At 30.6% G+C, this 18,993-nt stretch overlaps 1 protein-coding gene across 1 annotated transcript; it reads right to left on the reverse strand.

The window, feature by feature from the left end:
* Positions 1-3,636: 3,636 nt before the first annotated feature.
* On the reverse strand, positions 3,637-18,942 carry LOC113520603 (enolase-like). The gene is made up of 4 exons (XM_026905988.3): positions 18,629-18,942; positions 17,416-17,638; positions 16,139-16,229; positions 3,637-7,786 (listed from the first exon to the last, which is right to left on the reverse strand). The coding sequence occupies exons 1-4, from the start codon at positions 18,814-18,816 to the stop codon at positions 6,507-6,509; spliced, it is 1,782 nt and encodes a 593-aa protein (XP_026761789.1). The 5' UTR covers positions 18,817-18,942; the 3' UTR covers positions 3,637-6,506.
* Positions 18,943-18,993: the final 51 nt, after the last annotated feature.

An 18,993-nucleotide genomic window follows, 5' to 3' on the forward strand; every position in this document is an offset into this window, starting at 1 on the left:
TTGTCTACTTTAGTAATTCTCACTTTATGTTGTTATCTAAATAATGTAATGTAGACTATAAAACAAGAATGAACCAAAATATATTGAAGGTTGATTGGTTCATCATAGTAGTATATCATGGTTCAAAATAAAATTGACGAGGATAATAAATTGTACTTTGGGTCAATATGCCAGTTTGCCGATTAACGCCGATCATTGAACATTTTCTATAACTATAATAACAGTGTTTTTGAGTGGAAACACAGGCTCTTATTATTTTAATAGCAAGATTAATATGCCCCAAAATCCTGTTTAACAAATTGATAACCAATATCAGTGTTGATGATGTTTTTAGAAGCCAAAGAAATTGAGCCCATATAAATATGTAAGCTTAAACATTTATAAAAAAATAGATGGTCGCATAATTAACAGACGAAAACAAAGTTTTTATCATTTTACGTCCAGTTGTTCGTGAACTAATATTTTTACCTATTTCTTTAGTACACTCTTTCATTCTTCTAGATGATATGGCCAGAAATATTTTATCCTACTCAACCAATGGATAGGAAATACTAACGTTAGAATACGCCCGGCATTTTCTTGCGCGAAGTGGTATATCAAAGTATGTTTTATGAAGATAAAACGGTGATCGAGAACCGATGAATAGTCGACCACTAATAAAATATATAGAAATTTTTTTTACAAAAGAAAGGAATGCAGTCAATTGTCTCAGTCAATAATTCAAGTATCACAATCTATACCTACTTATTGGTGCATTCTGAACGTTGTAAACGTCATTTGTAGTAATATTTATTTATTTTTTAAAAATTTTACCTAATGTTTTAAAAATAATTAGATTTAGATTATTTTTTATGGTCGAGAACTGGCGATAATATGGACGAAAACCTGCAGCGACTATCCAATTTTCTATGCTATGCAATTTTCGAAAAAAAAAACTTTTAAATAATACCATAATATAAAAGTATAAAATTTATGACAAATAAATAGTTTGAACTTTTATCTTTCACATCACATCGAAATTTTTAAATAATGACAATTGTTTCCTGTGTTAACTGGTCGTGAACCGGCACATTCGCCCTATTCAACGGTCGTATTCCATAATGTTTAGATATTTGGTGATGGTTTAGAATCGAACCCCTGTACCTATTTAGAAAGTATTTATCTCTCATTGTTATGGGATCTCTGTTGCCTGAGAGTCTACACTGAACGTGTTTTCTGTTTCGGATCTACAATTTTTTGTATAATATTTTCATCAACAAACATTACAGGAAAAATAAAATATCCATAAAAATCCATATCCTACTCAGGTATTAGATACAACAAAGTACTGATGAGGTTTTTCTAAATTAAATTTTACGTGTTTTTTAGTTTTAACTACCTAAATGAGTTCATGAATATCGTCTACTATGTATTACTTAGAGCAAAAATGAATCAGGTATCGATAGACCGTGGTCGCCCTCTGGGAACTAGTACACCTGTTGTGATGAGGCACGAACATTTTATCCAGACTGTCATAGTGATCTATAATCTTCTGTTATAATCTACAGTAGAATATTCCTGTTTAAATTTCTTACATAAAGGTTTGTGCACCTTTTTATTAATATTTTTATATGTAAATACTTTATGAATGATGAAACAGGAATGAACACTAAAATAAAATAAAATATCCCTAAGTTCTAGACATTATTACTTAAGTTTTTTATATAATTATTCAGTGAGAACCCTGTGTTCTCATATTCTATATAATAATTTATTAAAATCGCCAACTACAAACAGTTTTCAGTTGGTCTTTTTTCATTGACAAAAAGGTAAGTCACATAATTCAGTACTAATATAAAGTATTCTTTCTATACGCACCTTCAATAAATAACTATGAGAGTTAACAGATATGTAATTAAATGATAACTTGCGACGTAATAGTAGTGATCACGTTGCTTTCCGTAAATGACGTCCCGTGTTCGATTCTCCGTCAGGCCAACTTAGGTACCAAAATTTTCTGAATTGGCTCAGATCTGGGTGTTCTGGGTTATGCCCCTAGATATTCATTGTTTGGTTCTTCATAACAAAGCTTGAGAAGCAGACGATTAATATGGTTCTGTGGCATTTATTATTTAATAGTTATCTTGTACAAGTATGGTTTCATAATTGGTATATAGATTTACTAATATATATGTAACTATAATTCCATTAAAAACATAAAATGTACAAAAAATGCCAAGTCTCGCAACGCAGTTCTTTTACTACAAGAAGTTGTGAGATTTCATGTGAAACCTAATCAGTTATTTCAGTTATTGTAGTCTTTGTTAGTGTTTGTGACAGCACCTATTTAACAACTTTATTATTATAACAATTTATAACAAAGTTTTTGGATAGGCGTTTTAAATTATTATTTATTTATATCTACAAGCAATAAGAAGATTTTTTGTAGGTCTGTATTCATAGTTTCTCAGTATATAAATATGCATAATGCTATTTATGCAGTACAAGCTTTTACCTGCAACTGCGTCCGCGTGACCGGGATATGTTTATTGATCGAGATAAAAAAAATAGCCTATATTCTTTTCTATCCTATTTAAAAGTAATTGGTTATGCCGTTAATACACTATAAGGTAACAAACAAACAAACTCACTTCCTCATTTATAATAATATTATAATAATTTACCAATAATTAAGTGATAGGTATGGTATATTTGGGTACAGTCTATTAGTTTGGCTTATTAAATAATAAGACTCCAATTTAGAAATGTAGATATATATTACTATTAATTAAGCACCTATTAAGTATATAGGTATAATTGACAACGCATACAAAAACCTAAATAGGTACATATCTACAAAAAAAAAGAAATTAGAAAACTATAAAAGGCTGCGCAAAGTGTCTATAATTATGATTTTTTTATAGCAAAGTAGACGAATGTTATAAATATAAAAGTTATTTTTGTTTTATACAGTTATTAATAACTGTGCTATGGATTTTGAGAATATTCATCCTTTTTAAAATATCTGTTAAACATATTGTTCTACGTCTATGTATCAAACTTAGTTTACATAAACATTACGACAAGTAGGTACGAATGTTAAATTGTTTTCAAAGTAAAGATATTTCAAGTCACATTTGATAATAAAAAAATATTTTAGATTGTCTCAGAAAATATCGATAGTTATGTATATACAGAGATAATACTTGCGTAATAAATATGCGCCTACATTTTACGTACCTAAATTACGTACCTGTTTTATAGAAAATAAAATAAAAACGAAAAAAATTATAATCGAAGAATAGAAAATTTATTAACCAGAAACAAGTAATAGGTTTATAATAATTTGATTAACTTAATAATAAATAAGTATATTACATACGTATATTAAATTTAGCAAATACATGAGTACAAATGCCGCCATTAATGAATAACTTTGATTAATATATTTATAAAGCTATACAGCGTTTGACGTTTTATCTTAGCTCTTCCTTCTCTACAGTCTTCTGGTTCGTAGAACTGGAGAATATTCTGGGATCCTCCGGGATCCAAATCTTCGCATGTAAAGTGCTGCCGGGCGGGCGCTCCCCTCGGCGCGACCATGACAGGGAATGGGCTTGAAAGTTGTTACCTGAAAATATTTTTATATAATATGTATACAAAGAAGTAGAAATAAATAAAATTAATTTAATAATAATTAAATGTTAATACATATTATGATTAGTATACATTTATTTGTGTGATTGTTGCTTCTCTATTCTACCATTGTTATACGACAACAATTGTGAGTATTGACTGATTAATTATTCAAAATAAGGAAATTAAAGTATCATTGTAAACCAAAATAGATAATGACTGCATGTGTTAAATAACACAATTGAAATTGTTACAAATTATCTACTTAGTAATTCTTATTTTTAAAAGTATGTGTCTAATGATATACCTATAAATTTATTTATGCTATGGACTAATTTTTATAGGAGGAGCTACAGTACTTTACGAATTAAATATAATGATGCTTTCCGTATACTAATGAAAGAATCAAGGTTTTGTAGTTTTTCCAGCATGTTCGTGCAGGCAAATCCGTGAAAAATAACACTGTTCTACATCAAATTTGCCTTTTACATGAAAATGTACTATATTGATTGTATCGCTAAAGATAAATATACAAGTTAAAACTCATAGTTAGCTCTTATTGTGTATTTGTGCTATATATAACATAATAGCGGGCAGCGCGATAGATTTATCACATTAATAATGATAATTCAAGATATTTAGTGATTACCGGCGGAAATTTTATTATTTCATATTTGTTAGTTGAGTTTAACGCTGACTGTGTTTTATTCAACAGTAAGTCTTGTCACTAAAATAATCTCTGTAACATTGTACGTAATAAAATATTTAAATATAAAATAATATTATTGGTCTCCCGTAACATTCCACATCCATCATTCGTTAACTTCAAATCTGTATGAAAATATAGTATTCAATTGAAAGGCAAAAAAAAAAAAATTAAATTTTGTAGACCAGTGTAATCATTACTTGAAAATGGTATTTGGGTGAATAATTCATTTTCAATCCTTATAATCTATACTTATAATAAATCTGTAGAGAGGTTAATTCTGTACACGAAATATATTTCCAAAATAACTATCAGGGGGTGATTAGTGATAGATACTGATGCCAAAAATGCAATCAGTAAAATTTTTGTCTGACTATCTGTATGTTCGTTATAGAAACAAAAACTACTAGACGGATAGGAGCAGAGCAGTGAAGGGAAATGTTAAAAATGTCTAATAAAATTTAACCACACCATATCTAAAAGGTATAATTTTATATTTATCCGATTCGTGTACCAAGGAATACGGTAATCTGTAATCGGGAACTTTTAATTATGCTTGCATAATCGCTGCAAACACCCTAAGCGAACATCAACTTAGTTTATTTATCTGCAATTATTTTGGAGAGAGCGTAAAGAGACCCGGGGGGCTAACTAAACTATTCGCGAATGTGGTATAATACCGGGGTGTTATTCTTTTGTAATGGGGTGAAAGGCGCCCCCCAGTGCACGTGCGCGCTGTTACGGCCCTTGCCCTCCTGCGATAGATGTCGATAGGGTTGACCTGTCCTGTCGATTAATTTTTTTACTGTTTTTTTTTTATATTATTGATAACGTATGCTCTCTGTAGATTATAAGTATGTTTTCTAGCCTTTTTTATCTATACCAATTTAATAAAGCGGATGAGTTTGTTTCTTTGTCTGAATGCATTTATTTCTACTAGTCAGATTTGAAAAACTTTTTTTTACATTTAATAGTTCATTTTTTAAGGAACGTTATAGGGTATTTACATCAGTATATGGGTCGGGGAAGCAGCGAGCGACTGTTAATAGATTATAAAAGTTGGGTATATATAATCTTCATTTAATATATCTTAGTGACACTTATATAGCTAAAATAAACAATATAATAATGTCAGTAAATTTAGAATCGCTCTGTCAATTTTAAGAATGTTGCTATGCTTGTAAAAGCATATTTACGGATAATACGACTTCTATGCGTTCCTCCTTGGGAAATATTCTGGTCAATTCCTTATAAATTCCCAAGAATTGGCTGACCTGGTATCATCCTCACCTATCATTATTCTTACCACCCCATATATAGTCTTATACCAATAGCGCAGAGATGAATACCATAAAAACTTGCCATCCAGTGAAATATTTAAATGTTAGTTCTTTGTTACATTTCTTACATTTTCTTTATTACATTTTTTATATTCTATTTTATTAATTTACGTAATAGAATTATTTGTAACTGATCCTTTCATATTCTAAAATTAACTATTTTTTTTTAATAATTTTATTATGTTTGATACATATATTAAGTGAAAAATAATAATAGTAAAACATTGACTACACTAACCAATATCAGAGAGGTATTAATAACAGTTTAAAATATGTCACAATGGACATAATGATCGTTTCCGGCAATTTGTCCACTTGTCGCGTATGGGTTCGCTTTCCACCTACGAGTTCATAATACGATGGTGGCATGAGACGTGTGGTCTAGTTTTAATGTGATTTTTAAAAGAAGGAGGTTCTCAATTTGTCTGTATTTTTTACTGAACCGATTTCGATGGTCTCTGCTCAGGTGCTAAGCACCAAAAAGTAATAGCAGGTGTTAGAAAAATAATTATATACTGTAAAAAATGTTCTATTGGTTAGTTACCTAGAACACCGTAGTTGTTTGTTTATTGGGGATTGTAGCTCACTTAATTACCATTGCCACCCTCATCCAATAAGTTATACAATTTACAGCATCGGAAGAATTAGGTAAAACAAGGTGAAATCGGTCTCTTTTCCTTTTCCTTCAAACTTCTTCTAAATTGAGTCTTAAAGAAATGGCTTTAAGCTCTCGAGGTAGGTAACAATTTATTGATCTATACAAATGCAAAGACAAAATAAGCATAAATTTATATTATTTATTATTGTATTAAATTAAATCGAATTTTTCATTAGACAAATATAGCTTACATTTGGCCGCGATAATTTTTGCCAGCATATTTCGAGAGTGCTCCTAATTCCTCTTCTATTCTTAACACCTGATTGTACTTGCTTATACGTTCACAACGTGCAGGGCCGCCGCATTTGAGTTGGCCGGCAGACAGCCCGACTACTAAATCCGATAAAAAAAGATCTTCAGTATCGCCCCAACGATCACAAACCACCACCCCGAATCCATTTGCTTTAAGCAATTTAAACGCTTCAATAATTTCTGTTAAAGTGCCTGCCTGATTCAATCGCAAGGCAATCGAGTTTCCCGCCTTCTTCTCCACTGCCAATCCAACTCGCCGTAGATTGGTTTGTGTTAAATCGTTACCAAAAATTTGACCTGACACGCGTCCTGTTAAATTAGACCAAGCCGCCCAGTCATCAAATTCAAACGCATCCTCAATAGAGCATACAGGAAATTCTTTCATATTATCTAAATATATCTCGGCAAGTTTATCTGATGACATATATTCCTGAGGGTTTGAATTAGGATTTTTGAATTCTAAATCATATGCGCCATCTTTAAACATATCAGTGGCAGCAGCGTTTATACCAATTTCAGCTTTACCACTATATCCGCATTGCTTGATTGCATCTGTTAAAAATAATAATGCCTCTCTGTGACTTTGGAGAGGAATTGCAAAACCGCCAGAATCACTCACATAGGTAAATTCGATGTTATACTTAGATGCTATAACATTCTTTACGTATCGATATATCTCTGTACCTATGCGCATGGCTTCTGCGAATGATGATGCACCTGTGGGCATTATTGTGTATTCTTGAAATGGTAATCCATTCGAAGCTAAAATTCCACCTGTTAAAATGGTGAAATGTGGAACTGGTAGTATAATACTTGTAACTCCTGCCATATCCGAAATATGTCTGTATAATGGCACACCTTTCTTGGCAGCTCCTGCTTTAGCTACTACAAGAGATACACACATTATTGCGTTGGCTCCTAGTCGAGCGCGGGTTTCGGTACCGTCGAGAGCAATCATGAATTGGTCAATTTCCTTTTGCATAGTGACTTCAAGATTTTGTTTGATTAGCTCGGGTGCAATGATGGTGTTTATATTTTTGACAGCTTTCATAACGCCCATGCCATAATATTCTGATGGTTTGTTGTCGCGTAATTGTACCGCCTCCGCTATTTTCTTTACATCAGTGGAAGGCACGCCTACACGGAATAAACCAAGTTCGGTCACCAAGTCTACTTCAACGGTAGGGACGCCCGTAGCATCAAATATTTGGCGAGCTATTAAAATTTTAATAGGCATAATGTGAAAATAAAAAGATAAAATAGAAATATTATAATATTATATCTATGTATAAATAAAATAAATGACATTTGATAGCTTGACGGCTCTTGAAAATTGAGTACCATTTTCTATAAGTTATTTGTGTAAAAAGTTTTTTCTGTATTTAGTATTAATTAGATACTATTCTTAATCTATGGCATTAATTAGTTCCATTATAAAAATATTAGTAGTAATATTTAGTTTTATGATATAATAGCAACTTGCCTTGGTTTCTTACGAGAGCAATGTAGAAACAATGTGGTGTCAGTGTGGAGTGATTAATAATATTACTATTGTATTCATTTAAATAGCTTTTCCAAATTCCACATAACTTGTATTAATTTTTTTAAACATTAATATAATTATAGCCTTCTTTTTTATAGTCATAATAAAGAGTTTTAGCATTTTCGATGAAAGCTCTTAGACGACTTGATTTCTTCCAACTTCCAATTGGACAATTATCATCGTATTTCAACTAATTAACACTAAACAATATTAAGCTACACACGTATAAACCTTGCTCTTAAATCACTCTATCTATTGATGAAAATTGCATTAAAATCCGTTGCGTAAATAGTTTGACAGATATAAGCATATAGATGAAGCGATTTTATTTTATACAATGCATAGATGAATACTTTAATGACGTCTTTCACTATAAAATAATACGCTTGTGAAAACATTTTTTCTTCATCTAAATAAACATCATTAATATTTTATAATTTACTCTTTTTAAGATTAAATAAAATATTAAATTATTTGTAAGGGAAAAGGACAGTTTATAAATCTGGGTAGATTTATTTAGTTATTTAGTTACACCTATTTTACAATTATATTTTCTTTTTCTGATCCACGTTTTAGAATAAAAGCAATTTCTAAATATAAACCTATTGAAAGCTTTACGAATAAAGTCAACGTGGAAACTCGGAGCATAGACGCACGTGCGCGATAATCTGTATGTAAATCCTACATTACATTTTGATAAAGAGTTTTTTATTAATTGAAAAAAAGATTATGTGGCGTTCGCTTCGAAGTATAGTAGGTTTTTATCACCCTACTGTTATTATGATAATGTGAAGTACATATAACGTGATAGGAAAATAATTGACTCTTATAATGGTATGGAGTGGGTAAAACGATTATTTTGACCAAATGCCAATGACAACTTAGGTGGTGTAGTGATTTAACGCACTTCTTCGTCCCATCTTCACTCAATTGAACCTACGGGTTGAATAATCCTTATGATTGTTACGACAATCAAAATGATTACGGGGTCAATATAAATCTTTGTATTCATGAGTAGGTATATTTTTTATAGTAGAAAACTAACTTGAGCTGTAATATCTAGAGATATTTATATTTATTTCATAATAACAAACACTTACGAAATTTTGTTAAATCTACTACAAAAACGCTGAGATATAAAAATGATAATCTAATAGTATTAATAATAAAATGTATATTATAATTTTAAATATGATAATTTTAAATTTAATAAAAAAAATATACTAACCACTTCAAACGAATGTTATAGTGATAAAAATAAAGTAATTCTTTATTGTTTAAATACTTAAAGTTTACCAAAAGGGTGTCGAGAACTTAATAGTTTCCTAATAAACTCCATTCCGCCCGCCTCCCTATTTATAAGGGGTGATCTCTCAATTTGCTATGGTGTGATTCGCAAATAACTGTCGGCCGTTCCAAACCCTTGTTTACAGTTTTAGATGCACTTATGTGATGTGAGCACAAGTGCAACGTGCACTTAGTCGCAAATTCTATTGTAAAATATATCTACCTACCCCAGGAATTATAGTTGTGCGCATAGTTTTTACATAGAAAATCAATTTACAGTAAATAAACAAGTAATATAGAATAAGTAAGTACGTACTACGTACAATCTTTATTCATCTATCTTTTTTTTTAAAATACTACTACAAATAAAAAATTAAATACTAAATTGCAAATTTTGACTGTTCGTAGCCCCATAAATTTATGTACATTATACATTTAGATTATTTACATTATTAAATGTACAGTAATTTCTAAAAGAGATGCCTATGCAAATTATAAAATTAATTTATAAAAGAGATACATGTGTAAAATTGATATCGTCTTATTTCTTCTGAATAATTTAGGTTAACTAATATATGTTGTAACTAATGACTAGAAATAATATATTGTTCGTGAACAATTACAGACAATAACACGCCCAATAAGAAGCACAAACAGTTGCACATACCAATTGGTTCATTTTAGGAAGAAATTGATGCCTATTTTAACAGAGAAATGTATGTTATTATAAAATATCAAATGATTATTTCCTAAATTGTCCCAAAATTATCTACTGTCGACGGTATAGGTAACAACAACACTATGCCATTATATATATGTTTGACGTTATATCTAGTGTTACTCCCATAGACGTAGTATAACGTAAGAACAGGGGGGAAAGAGATTGTTAGTAATGAGTTTTGACAGCCCAGCCCCATTGCTAGCATATGCCCAATTAGGTCGACCTCTACGCTGTTTCCCCTGGAAATCATCGTGGTTAATTCCTGTTGAATTTGTTAAGATGGGTCAACTGACCTGCCTTCATCCTTATCTATCATCTATCACTGATGCCCCGCCAGCGTATGCCGACAGCGCAGGCGGGGTCACCATTCCATTTTCATTCATCAAAAAACCTAAGGACAAAGTATAATGCACTCACATGTACTTTCCAGGACGTCAATCTATGGTAAATTTATTCGAATGTAGGTTAGACATGTAGGTTGAATATATTTTAATGAGAAATATCTACACGTATGATAGAATCAATAATTAAGGACATTAAAATTAAACGACATTTGTTTGGTGATCCCACGGGATACGAGGGCGAAACACGCAAGCCTGTGGGAACTAGTAAATGATGGCACCTGGACCACTCGAGCGAGATAACGTGATGCGAGATAATGACCGATTATTGCACGCAACATTTTTATTGTATTTTTTTTTCAATAAATTTATTAAATTAATGTCGACAATATGACATTTAATCCGAAATTATGATAAACAATTATTTATCTGTATAATGAATGTTCCATTTTCATTTCCATGAAGAAATAAATGAAGGAAAAAATAAGTTGTATGATATTGATGATATCAAAAGATAAGTAGGAAAGTTGTTGAACATTTTTTTCATGTGTTCTCACGGCAATTGATGCTTTTTTTAAGTTTAAAAATAATAACAATCAATAAATGTAAAAAAAAAAACTCAGATAAATCAGAAAAAAATAGACTAAATAGTCAATTATATAATAATAATTAAGATTGTGGCCGACCGAATTCAATTAAAGCAGAACCAGTTAGGTTTTTCTTTAATCGAGGTCGGTTTTTTTTTGTGAAACACAATCATAAATATAGATTTAAAAATTAAACTACTAAACCAATTTTGATAAAATTTCTATGAACCAATCTGTAAGTATATATCCTTTTATACGTATATATATATATATATATATATATATATATATATATATATATATATATATAAGAATATATCCTTTAGGATCTTAAAAGAATTTTTCAAAGCGGTTTACGAATTATGAGGTAACAAACATAAAAGAGTTGAAGACGCTTGAAAAATAAATATTTTTTTCATATTTTGTTATTAATGACTAAAAGTCTCTCGTCACATGCCGACAAGATACTTAGACCTAGGATTTTAAGGAGTCGAATTAAAATATAGCCAAAATGTTCATCAAAACATAATGGGTAATTCAGCTGCACATTAGTACCGTAACAACCGCAATATCGATTTACAAAAGGTGCACAAACAATTTGAGAGCGGGGTCGCTGCGAACAACATATTGCTCGCACCGCACCGTGGCAATACAGCATGGTACGGGCCCATAGGGCATCCGAGAGTCTTCCATGCTCTATTGACGTCTATGGCCTCTTAATAACGTATAGTTTGTTTCAATGAAACTTCATAATAATTCGATATAATTAAGAATGTGTTCCATAAAAAAAGATGTCTTCAATTGTAACGAAACCATTTATTTTGATTTAAAAATTAAACTAATGAACCTATTTTGATAAATTTTCTGTGAGACCAATCTATAAGTATATTCCTTCAGATAAAAAAGAATTTTCCAGTTTACAATTTATGGATTTATAAAGTAACAAATATAGAATACAAAAGAGATTAAATTTTACTGACATTATCACAACTACACACTTTAAATGAAATTAGTAACAAACGAGACAATCAATCCGTTAATTGATTTTTTATTAATACTACTATTGAATATTATCAGACTGTCTTGTTGTTGGGTCAATTATTCTTTGATTTATATTTCTATAATATTCTACTGATGCAAACTACTCGCTAACTACAGTATAAAGAACTAGTGTTATAACTACCTTGCAAACAGTTTACGATAGCCAAAAATTGCTCGAATTAGTTATCAATCTGTCTTTTTGAAGTGTTATGTATTGTTTAAAAGTGATTAGCGAGCAAATAAAATAAGGGCTGATGCTATTATTAGATATTACTTTTGCATAGCGATTTAGGAATAAATAGTACCTACCTATTATGATTGTTTTCTATGCATTGCTAGGGATAGGTAATAAATATATTTATTTAATTCTTTATTACACAACAAATTACACAATAAAAAATTGTACAAGTGGCGAGTTTAATGTCATATGGCATTTTCTCTACCAGCTGAATATTAAGAAAAAACAGAAACCGTTTGAAGGTCAGAAGTGGTAAAAAATATGAGTCATAATTATCGTACGTACGTAATTGTACATAAGATATACGTAAGAAATATATATATATATATATATATATATATATATATTATATTTCTTACGTATATCTGTGTGTAAGTATATATATATATATATATATATATATATATATATATATATATATATATATATATACATACACACAACGATAAACATTATAGTAACTATTGATTTGATATTTTTTAAAAATTGGCTTACTAGGTGCTCTGCTTAGGTCTACAGGGATTTTATTCCAAAGGCTGATAGCAGTGACGGTGAAAGAATTTGTCATAAATCCGATAAGAACAAAGAAAAAATTTGAAGCGATAAAGAGCACGTAGAATGCCAGTTATCTTACAACACATTTCAGGTACCCACACAAATACCATTTAAGTGATGGGTCGATTAACAGACCTAGGTCTTTGACTTTAGGGCAGAATGTAATAATGCTGTTCTAATAGGGCTGCTTAAAAAGTAAAAACAAATGGCAGAAATATATAGCATTGACTATATATTTTAGTTATAATATCTATATATTGGTCCAATAATGAATATGTTCAAAGTTTGTTATCCAATATTATTTTTTGGATAATAGACTTTTAATATATTAGAAAATAGTTAGCCGACCGATATGAGTGACATCGAAATGGGTGATGACCTTTTTTCGGCTATCAATGTCCAGAGGAACCCAATAGGTATATTGATATCTATCGGTATCCACATTAGCCGTGCCTATGTATTACACTTAGTCGCATGTAACGTTTAGATCGGTATCGGATAGGTAAATCATCCTTTTAGTTAATCATTATATTTAAATCATTAAATTAAAATGTAATCAACAAATATAATGCAAAAATCAAATTATGAATATAATATCCTAATTACCAGTACCCGTAACCGGCGAGCGTGTATGAAAAGATTGATGAATGTGGAAGAAGCGAAAGAGGTTTGTTTGAATCGAAGCATTTGGCGTTCCATTGTTTCTGCCTACCCTAATGGGAGACAGGCGTGACAGATATGTATGTATGTATGTATGTATGTACGAGGGGGACTTTGTACAAAACTTTATTATTATGTTAAAAATTTTATCAGCGTCTGCCTACTTTTATCCAATTTTCACCAGATATCATAACAGCAGTATTGTCTGCGAATGTAGTGATTTCAACATTCGGTGAAATTAATCGACACAGGTCGTCAATGTATACAAGAAATAATGTAGGTCCTAAGACACTGCCCTGTGGTATGCCATAGGTGTTCTGTTCTTCTTTACTAAATTAATTATCTATTTTAACCACTTGCTTTCGATCTTGTAAATAATTTTTAAAAAGTTGTAAAGGGATACCTCTTATACCTTTATTTTAAAATTTTTGGAGAAGTATTGGTATTGAAACCGTATCAAATGCTTTCTTGATGTCTAGAAATATGCCTAAGCATTTTTTATTAGCGTCTAGGTTTGACGACACATATGTTGTAACACTCTGTACTGCATCAACTGTGGATCTCTCTGATCGAAATCCATATTGATTAGAAGAAAGTAAATTTTGTTTTTCTAAATAGTTTATAAGTCTGTTATTAATTATTTTTTCTATAATTTTAGACAAGCTTGGCAGTAATGAGATTGGACGAAAGTTAAAAATACAATCACTGTCTCCTGATTTATATTTATATAATAATAATTATCAATGCATAGGACATACGATAGACATCAAATTGTTTTCTATGATACATAATATAGCTAAATATATAATAATTTAACTACTACAAGTCTCCGGTCAAACAGTTTATTACTCTTCTCCATCCAAAGGTTGCCTGGAAAAAATCGCTCGCTAGCGATAAGGTCGCGTATTGTTTTCTCAGTGTATTCACTTCTTGTTATTGTTTGTATTATCTTATAATAAGTTTACTAACGAAATCTTTTGAAGGAAGCAATAAAGAGTATCTATCTTATATATACATATGAAAAAAGTTCCAATTAATTATAGAGAATAAAAATTTAATTATTTTTATGAATTGATTGTTTGAATGTGCTATTATTACTTGTAATATGCTGATGGTAAAAATATTTTACGCAAAAAACTGAATCGTAAAAATGTATATTCAATATACGAGCACGTCATTAAAATAAATACAACAGCCACGCAAAAAATATTGAGAGCAAATTAATAAAATAAAAATGTGTAGATATAAATAACATGACAGTATTTTATAATAATTCACAAAATAAATAACTGAAATGAAATAATTACTAGGCTTTTTTAGTATAAATATATGTCACTATTTTGTATTATGACGTTTAAGAACAGCTTCTCAAGTCTCAAGTACTATTTTGATTTGATTTATTCTGATTTTTTATTCAGAGGTTATTACTATCCTGTCGGAACTCATTATTTATTAAGAAAAGCATTTTAATTTTCCAACATGGATATTTCCCCAGATGAAACATAAAAGTACGCTTAAAAATACACAATGGAATAATATCTGAAATTGTGAATTGAAAACGTGTCTTACTTAATTTGTTGTTTTAATATGAGATTTTTTTGCTCTTTATCATCTTCGACCGATAGAGTTTTTTAGAAGAAAGAATATATTAGTAGATTATTGTACCTCAGTACTTAACACCTCTGGTTTAGTTATTCTGCTTATACCTAAGAAGCCGATTACGCATAAATCCCATTCTCAAAATCCGTAATTTTAAACTATACCTACTAACTTTTTTACCATTAAAAATTAATACATAAAAAATATTTTTCGAATATTTTTTCCGCGTTATGTTAAATATATTTGAAAAGAATAAATAAAATAAATGAATAACTAATATGTTTTTCTAACAGTGACGAATATAAATGTTTATGCGAAATATTAATTCGTTACCTACTTGGATGTTTAATAGAAGCAATGACCGTTTTTCAAAAAATTGAAAGCAAAGTTTTATCAATTATAAATGGAAAAATCATGTGTTTTGATTACTATTACCTAACCTATCTACTAGGATAGGGGAGGATAGGGAAAGGAATTGTTAGTAATGCGAACTACCAGTCCCATTGCTAGCAATATATCCTATCAAGTCGATCTCCGTGTGGTCCCCTCTGGAAACCATTGCGCTGAATTCCAAGTGTATTTATCACGATGAGCTAATTGACTTGCTTTTTCATTCACACCTATCATTCGTCACTGGTATCCCGTCAGCGTATACCGATAGCGATAGTTACCATACCATTATCATCATTAAAAAATCTATCTATTGCAACTATTATTGATTTTTTCTATTGAAATTATTATTGATTGATTGATTATGAAACTATTATTCATAGCCCCTCAGACAGCTAAATTAGCGCATCTATGCAACACACAATAACAAGAACAATGTACCCAACGCAAGATTATTAGTAAGGGGATCTAGCTTTTTCTAGCCGACTTTGTCTGGTCAACCTCCACTAAAGTTATTCAATGTGTCCGTTCGTGAAAAGCATAAGTATAAAAAATAATAGTAATAAAATAGTTTTTGAAAATAATAAATAAAATAAAACTCTTACCCCTAATGATGATTTTCTTTTGTTCTTCCTTATTTTGTGTATTATTAACTCCCGAAAGCAGGGTGTCTGAAGAATTTCTATCAGCGCGAACCTGTTCATATTATTTTTATTTATTGAGAAAATGTTATACTCGTAATAATACGATTATTGTTAACTAGTATTATATTGTAATAGATATAAAAATAAAGTGTATCAAGATAATGTTGAAGGTATACCTAAATGGACATTATCGTTTATCTTTACTTTTCGGTATCAGTGCAGTGGGTGAAAACAGCTATTTTTATTATGCCTTATTTTATTCGCTGTGATCGAGTTTTTAAAAACAAAAGTACTTTCGCTAGATATATTAAAAAAAATGAAATATTAAAAGTTACCGTTATCGGAACTGTATAACATGGATTACACCACTTTCATTTCTATAATATTTTAATTTGGTATCTATTTGTTATAATGTTCTTAAATAAAATATTTTGACAAAAATATTTTTTGTTTATAAAATATTGGAGAATTCTGTAAAGATTTGCCACTTGACGACGGCTGGTCCTATTCTCTATCTACACGTCTACGTAAGAAGTCAATGAGACAGATTGCGTTTTAGATGGAAGTTATTATAAAAGCCAACCACGTAAAAAACTAAGCTCGTAGCACACGGCGCATGTTTTTTTTTTTTATTATATTAGTACTTTTATAATGCGCAATTTAAAAATCGGTTTGCGTTTTTGTATAAAAATCTTCTAGCAATGCTTATTTAATATATGTAAATGCAATTATTAAACAATTTTTTTAGCTCTAGCTTTATTTAATTAAAATAGTCGATGGTCTATTTAGGATTATTTTTCCAGGGGGCTTAGCCTCTTAAAATGGCATATATGTATTTTCAGACACGTATTTGCGAAGCTTCATTCGAATCTTGAGTTGATCATTCTGGAGTAGGTAAGTTCCACCCGTCCCCCTTAAATATGCCTCTGAATTTAGATTACATAGACCTTGTGATTACAAACCGAAATGTTCTTGATGGGAGCATTGCGGCCGATTTTCTAAATCTGTCTAAAATAAAAAAAAAATTGACTAAATTTCTCATGAATTTAAGTCAAAATTATCATAAATTTATTTTATGATGGTTTATAAAACAGTAATTTCGCAAAACTATCAAATTAAAATATTAAATTAAGAGATAGGTTTAGAAAATGGCGTATGGCACAATTAACCCCAATGGAAATATAATTATATGCATATTTTTTGCTATTCTGTAGTAAAAAAAAATTGTCTTTACTCACCAATTCGCCAAGAAAACTGATGTATCCTATAGCCAGCTTCAACGTATCGACTTTAGAGAGGCGTTTCTCGTAGGGTAAAGTAGGTATATGTGCACGCAAGCCTTCGAAGGCATCGTTGATAGATTGCATACGTCGGCGCTCGCGCAAGTTAGCAGCTTGACGTTGTTGAATTTGTTGCTGAGGGCATCGAGAGCGGCGCTTGTGGAGACGACGGCAGTCTGACCTGTAGACCACTAGTTTCTTACAAAATTGCCCTTTAAAATCACTACTAAAATACATAATATTTTATTAGATCGTCTTATATGAATATAAATAACAATAGATTGAAAGTAGAAAGGTAACAAATTTACAACAATAATAACAAATTTACAACACTACGTATCTTTAAAAGAAATATTAAATAGAATTTTTGCCAACCCAATTATGGAATTATGAAATTTTCTCGTTACGTATGTTTTGAAAATATAGTGTGAAATAAAACGTCGAAAGTGTTGAAATAAAACGGGGAAAAATTACAATGGATAGCGAATTGAAACTTCACCAAAATTTTGAATGTTTATTTTTTTCGAAACGCTACAGTATTATTTATTATCATCATTATCATGTCAGCGTTTCACTGTCCACTGCTGAAAATAGGCCTTCCCCTATTGGTGGGCTTTACCAGTAGTTGCCACGCTTGATAGGCGGTTTGGCAATCGCAGTTAGGCTGTGGTGATGTTTTAAGAAAGATGCGGCTGCCCAACCCTCAAATATTAAATTCCCTTAGTCGCCTCTTACGACATCCACGGGACAAGAAGTGGTGGCCCTTTATATGCCGGCACCTCATGACAAATAATATTAATTTATGTTAATTTACACACGATAATAAGTATAAATAGCAATCAGTTCGCTTTTGCATAGTTGCAGTGAGCAATAATCGTAGAGTGCATTCATAAAATCAAATGCAAAAATAACAATTCCAAATAAACATTTCTATTAATTTATTCAATTAATAAATTAATAGAAATGTTTATTTATTTTATTATTATTAAATGGATACAGGTCAATTTGTTTAAAAAATACATTTTCAACGTATAATAAATAGAGACACTCGTAGTTTTCTCAATTATAAAAATAAATTCAAAATGCTATCGAAGGCCAATAATCATCAACATCAACATTCTTACAAATACCTACATAATATGTTTAGTTGTAAAGTTATTGAAATTTGTACCGTTTTCTTGGGGTTGACAAATTTTCCTGATCACTCGCGTATAAGCTGCCATCGGACATTGAGGAATCATCGTAGAGGAACATATCGGAGCTGTTTGCAGATGATGACGGGGATCCACTTAGAGGTAATGATGCTGCTACACTGTCGAGGACTGGACACCGGACACCGTTACCTTCCATATTAAACATTCTGCTAAACAAATATATCACAATATCTCGCGAGACAAATTACATTGTAAACCGCACATGTACGAAAAATTTTTCGTATAAAATTTACTCGTACTCGGTGGCAGTCCAATGTGTAATGAGGCTCAGAGGGATAGATAGAGGGTGAGTAAAGAGTGAGACTCAGCCCCGCCCTACCTC

Source organism: Galleria mellonella, unplaced genomic scaffold, assembly GCF_026898425.1.
Source record: "Galleria mellonella isolate WM207_F2 unplaced genomic scaffold, CSIRO_AGI_GalMel_v1 utg33, whole genome shotgun sequence".
Taxonomy (NCBI): Eukaryota; Metazoa; Arthropoda; class Insecta; order Lepidoptera; family Pyralidae; genus Galleria; species Galleria mellonella.

Excerpts from the sequence above, each read along its gene's own strand:
- LOC113520603 (XM_026905988.3), bottom strand. The coding sequence starts at position 18,816 with ATGTTTAATATGGAAGGTAACGGTGTCCGGTGTCCAGTCCTCGACAGT. Across the intron at positions 16,230-17,415 it reads TCAGTTTTCTTGGCGAATTG|GTTCGCGCTGATAGAAATTC; the intron begins GTGAGTAAAGAC and ends TAATATGAACAG. Across the intron at positions 7,787-16,138 it reads AAAGAAAATCATCATTAGGG|CTCGCCAAATATTTGATGCT; the intron begins GTAAGAGTTTTA and ends AAATTTTAATAG.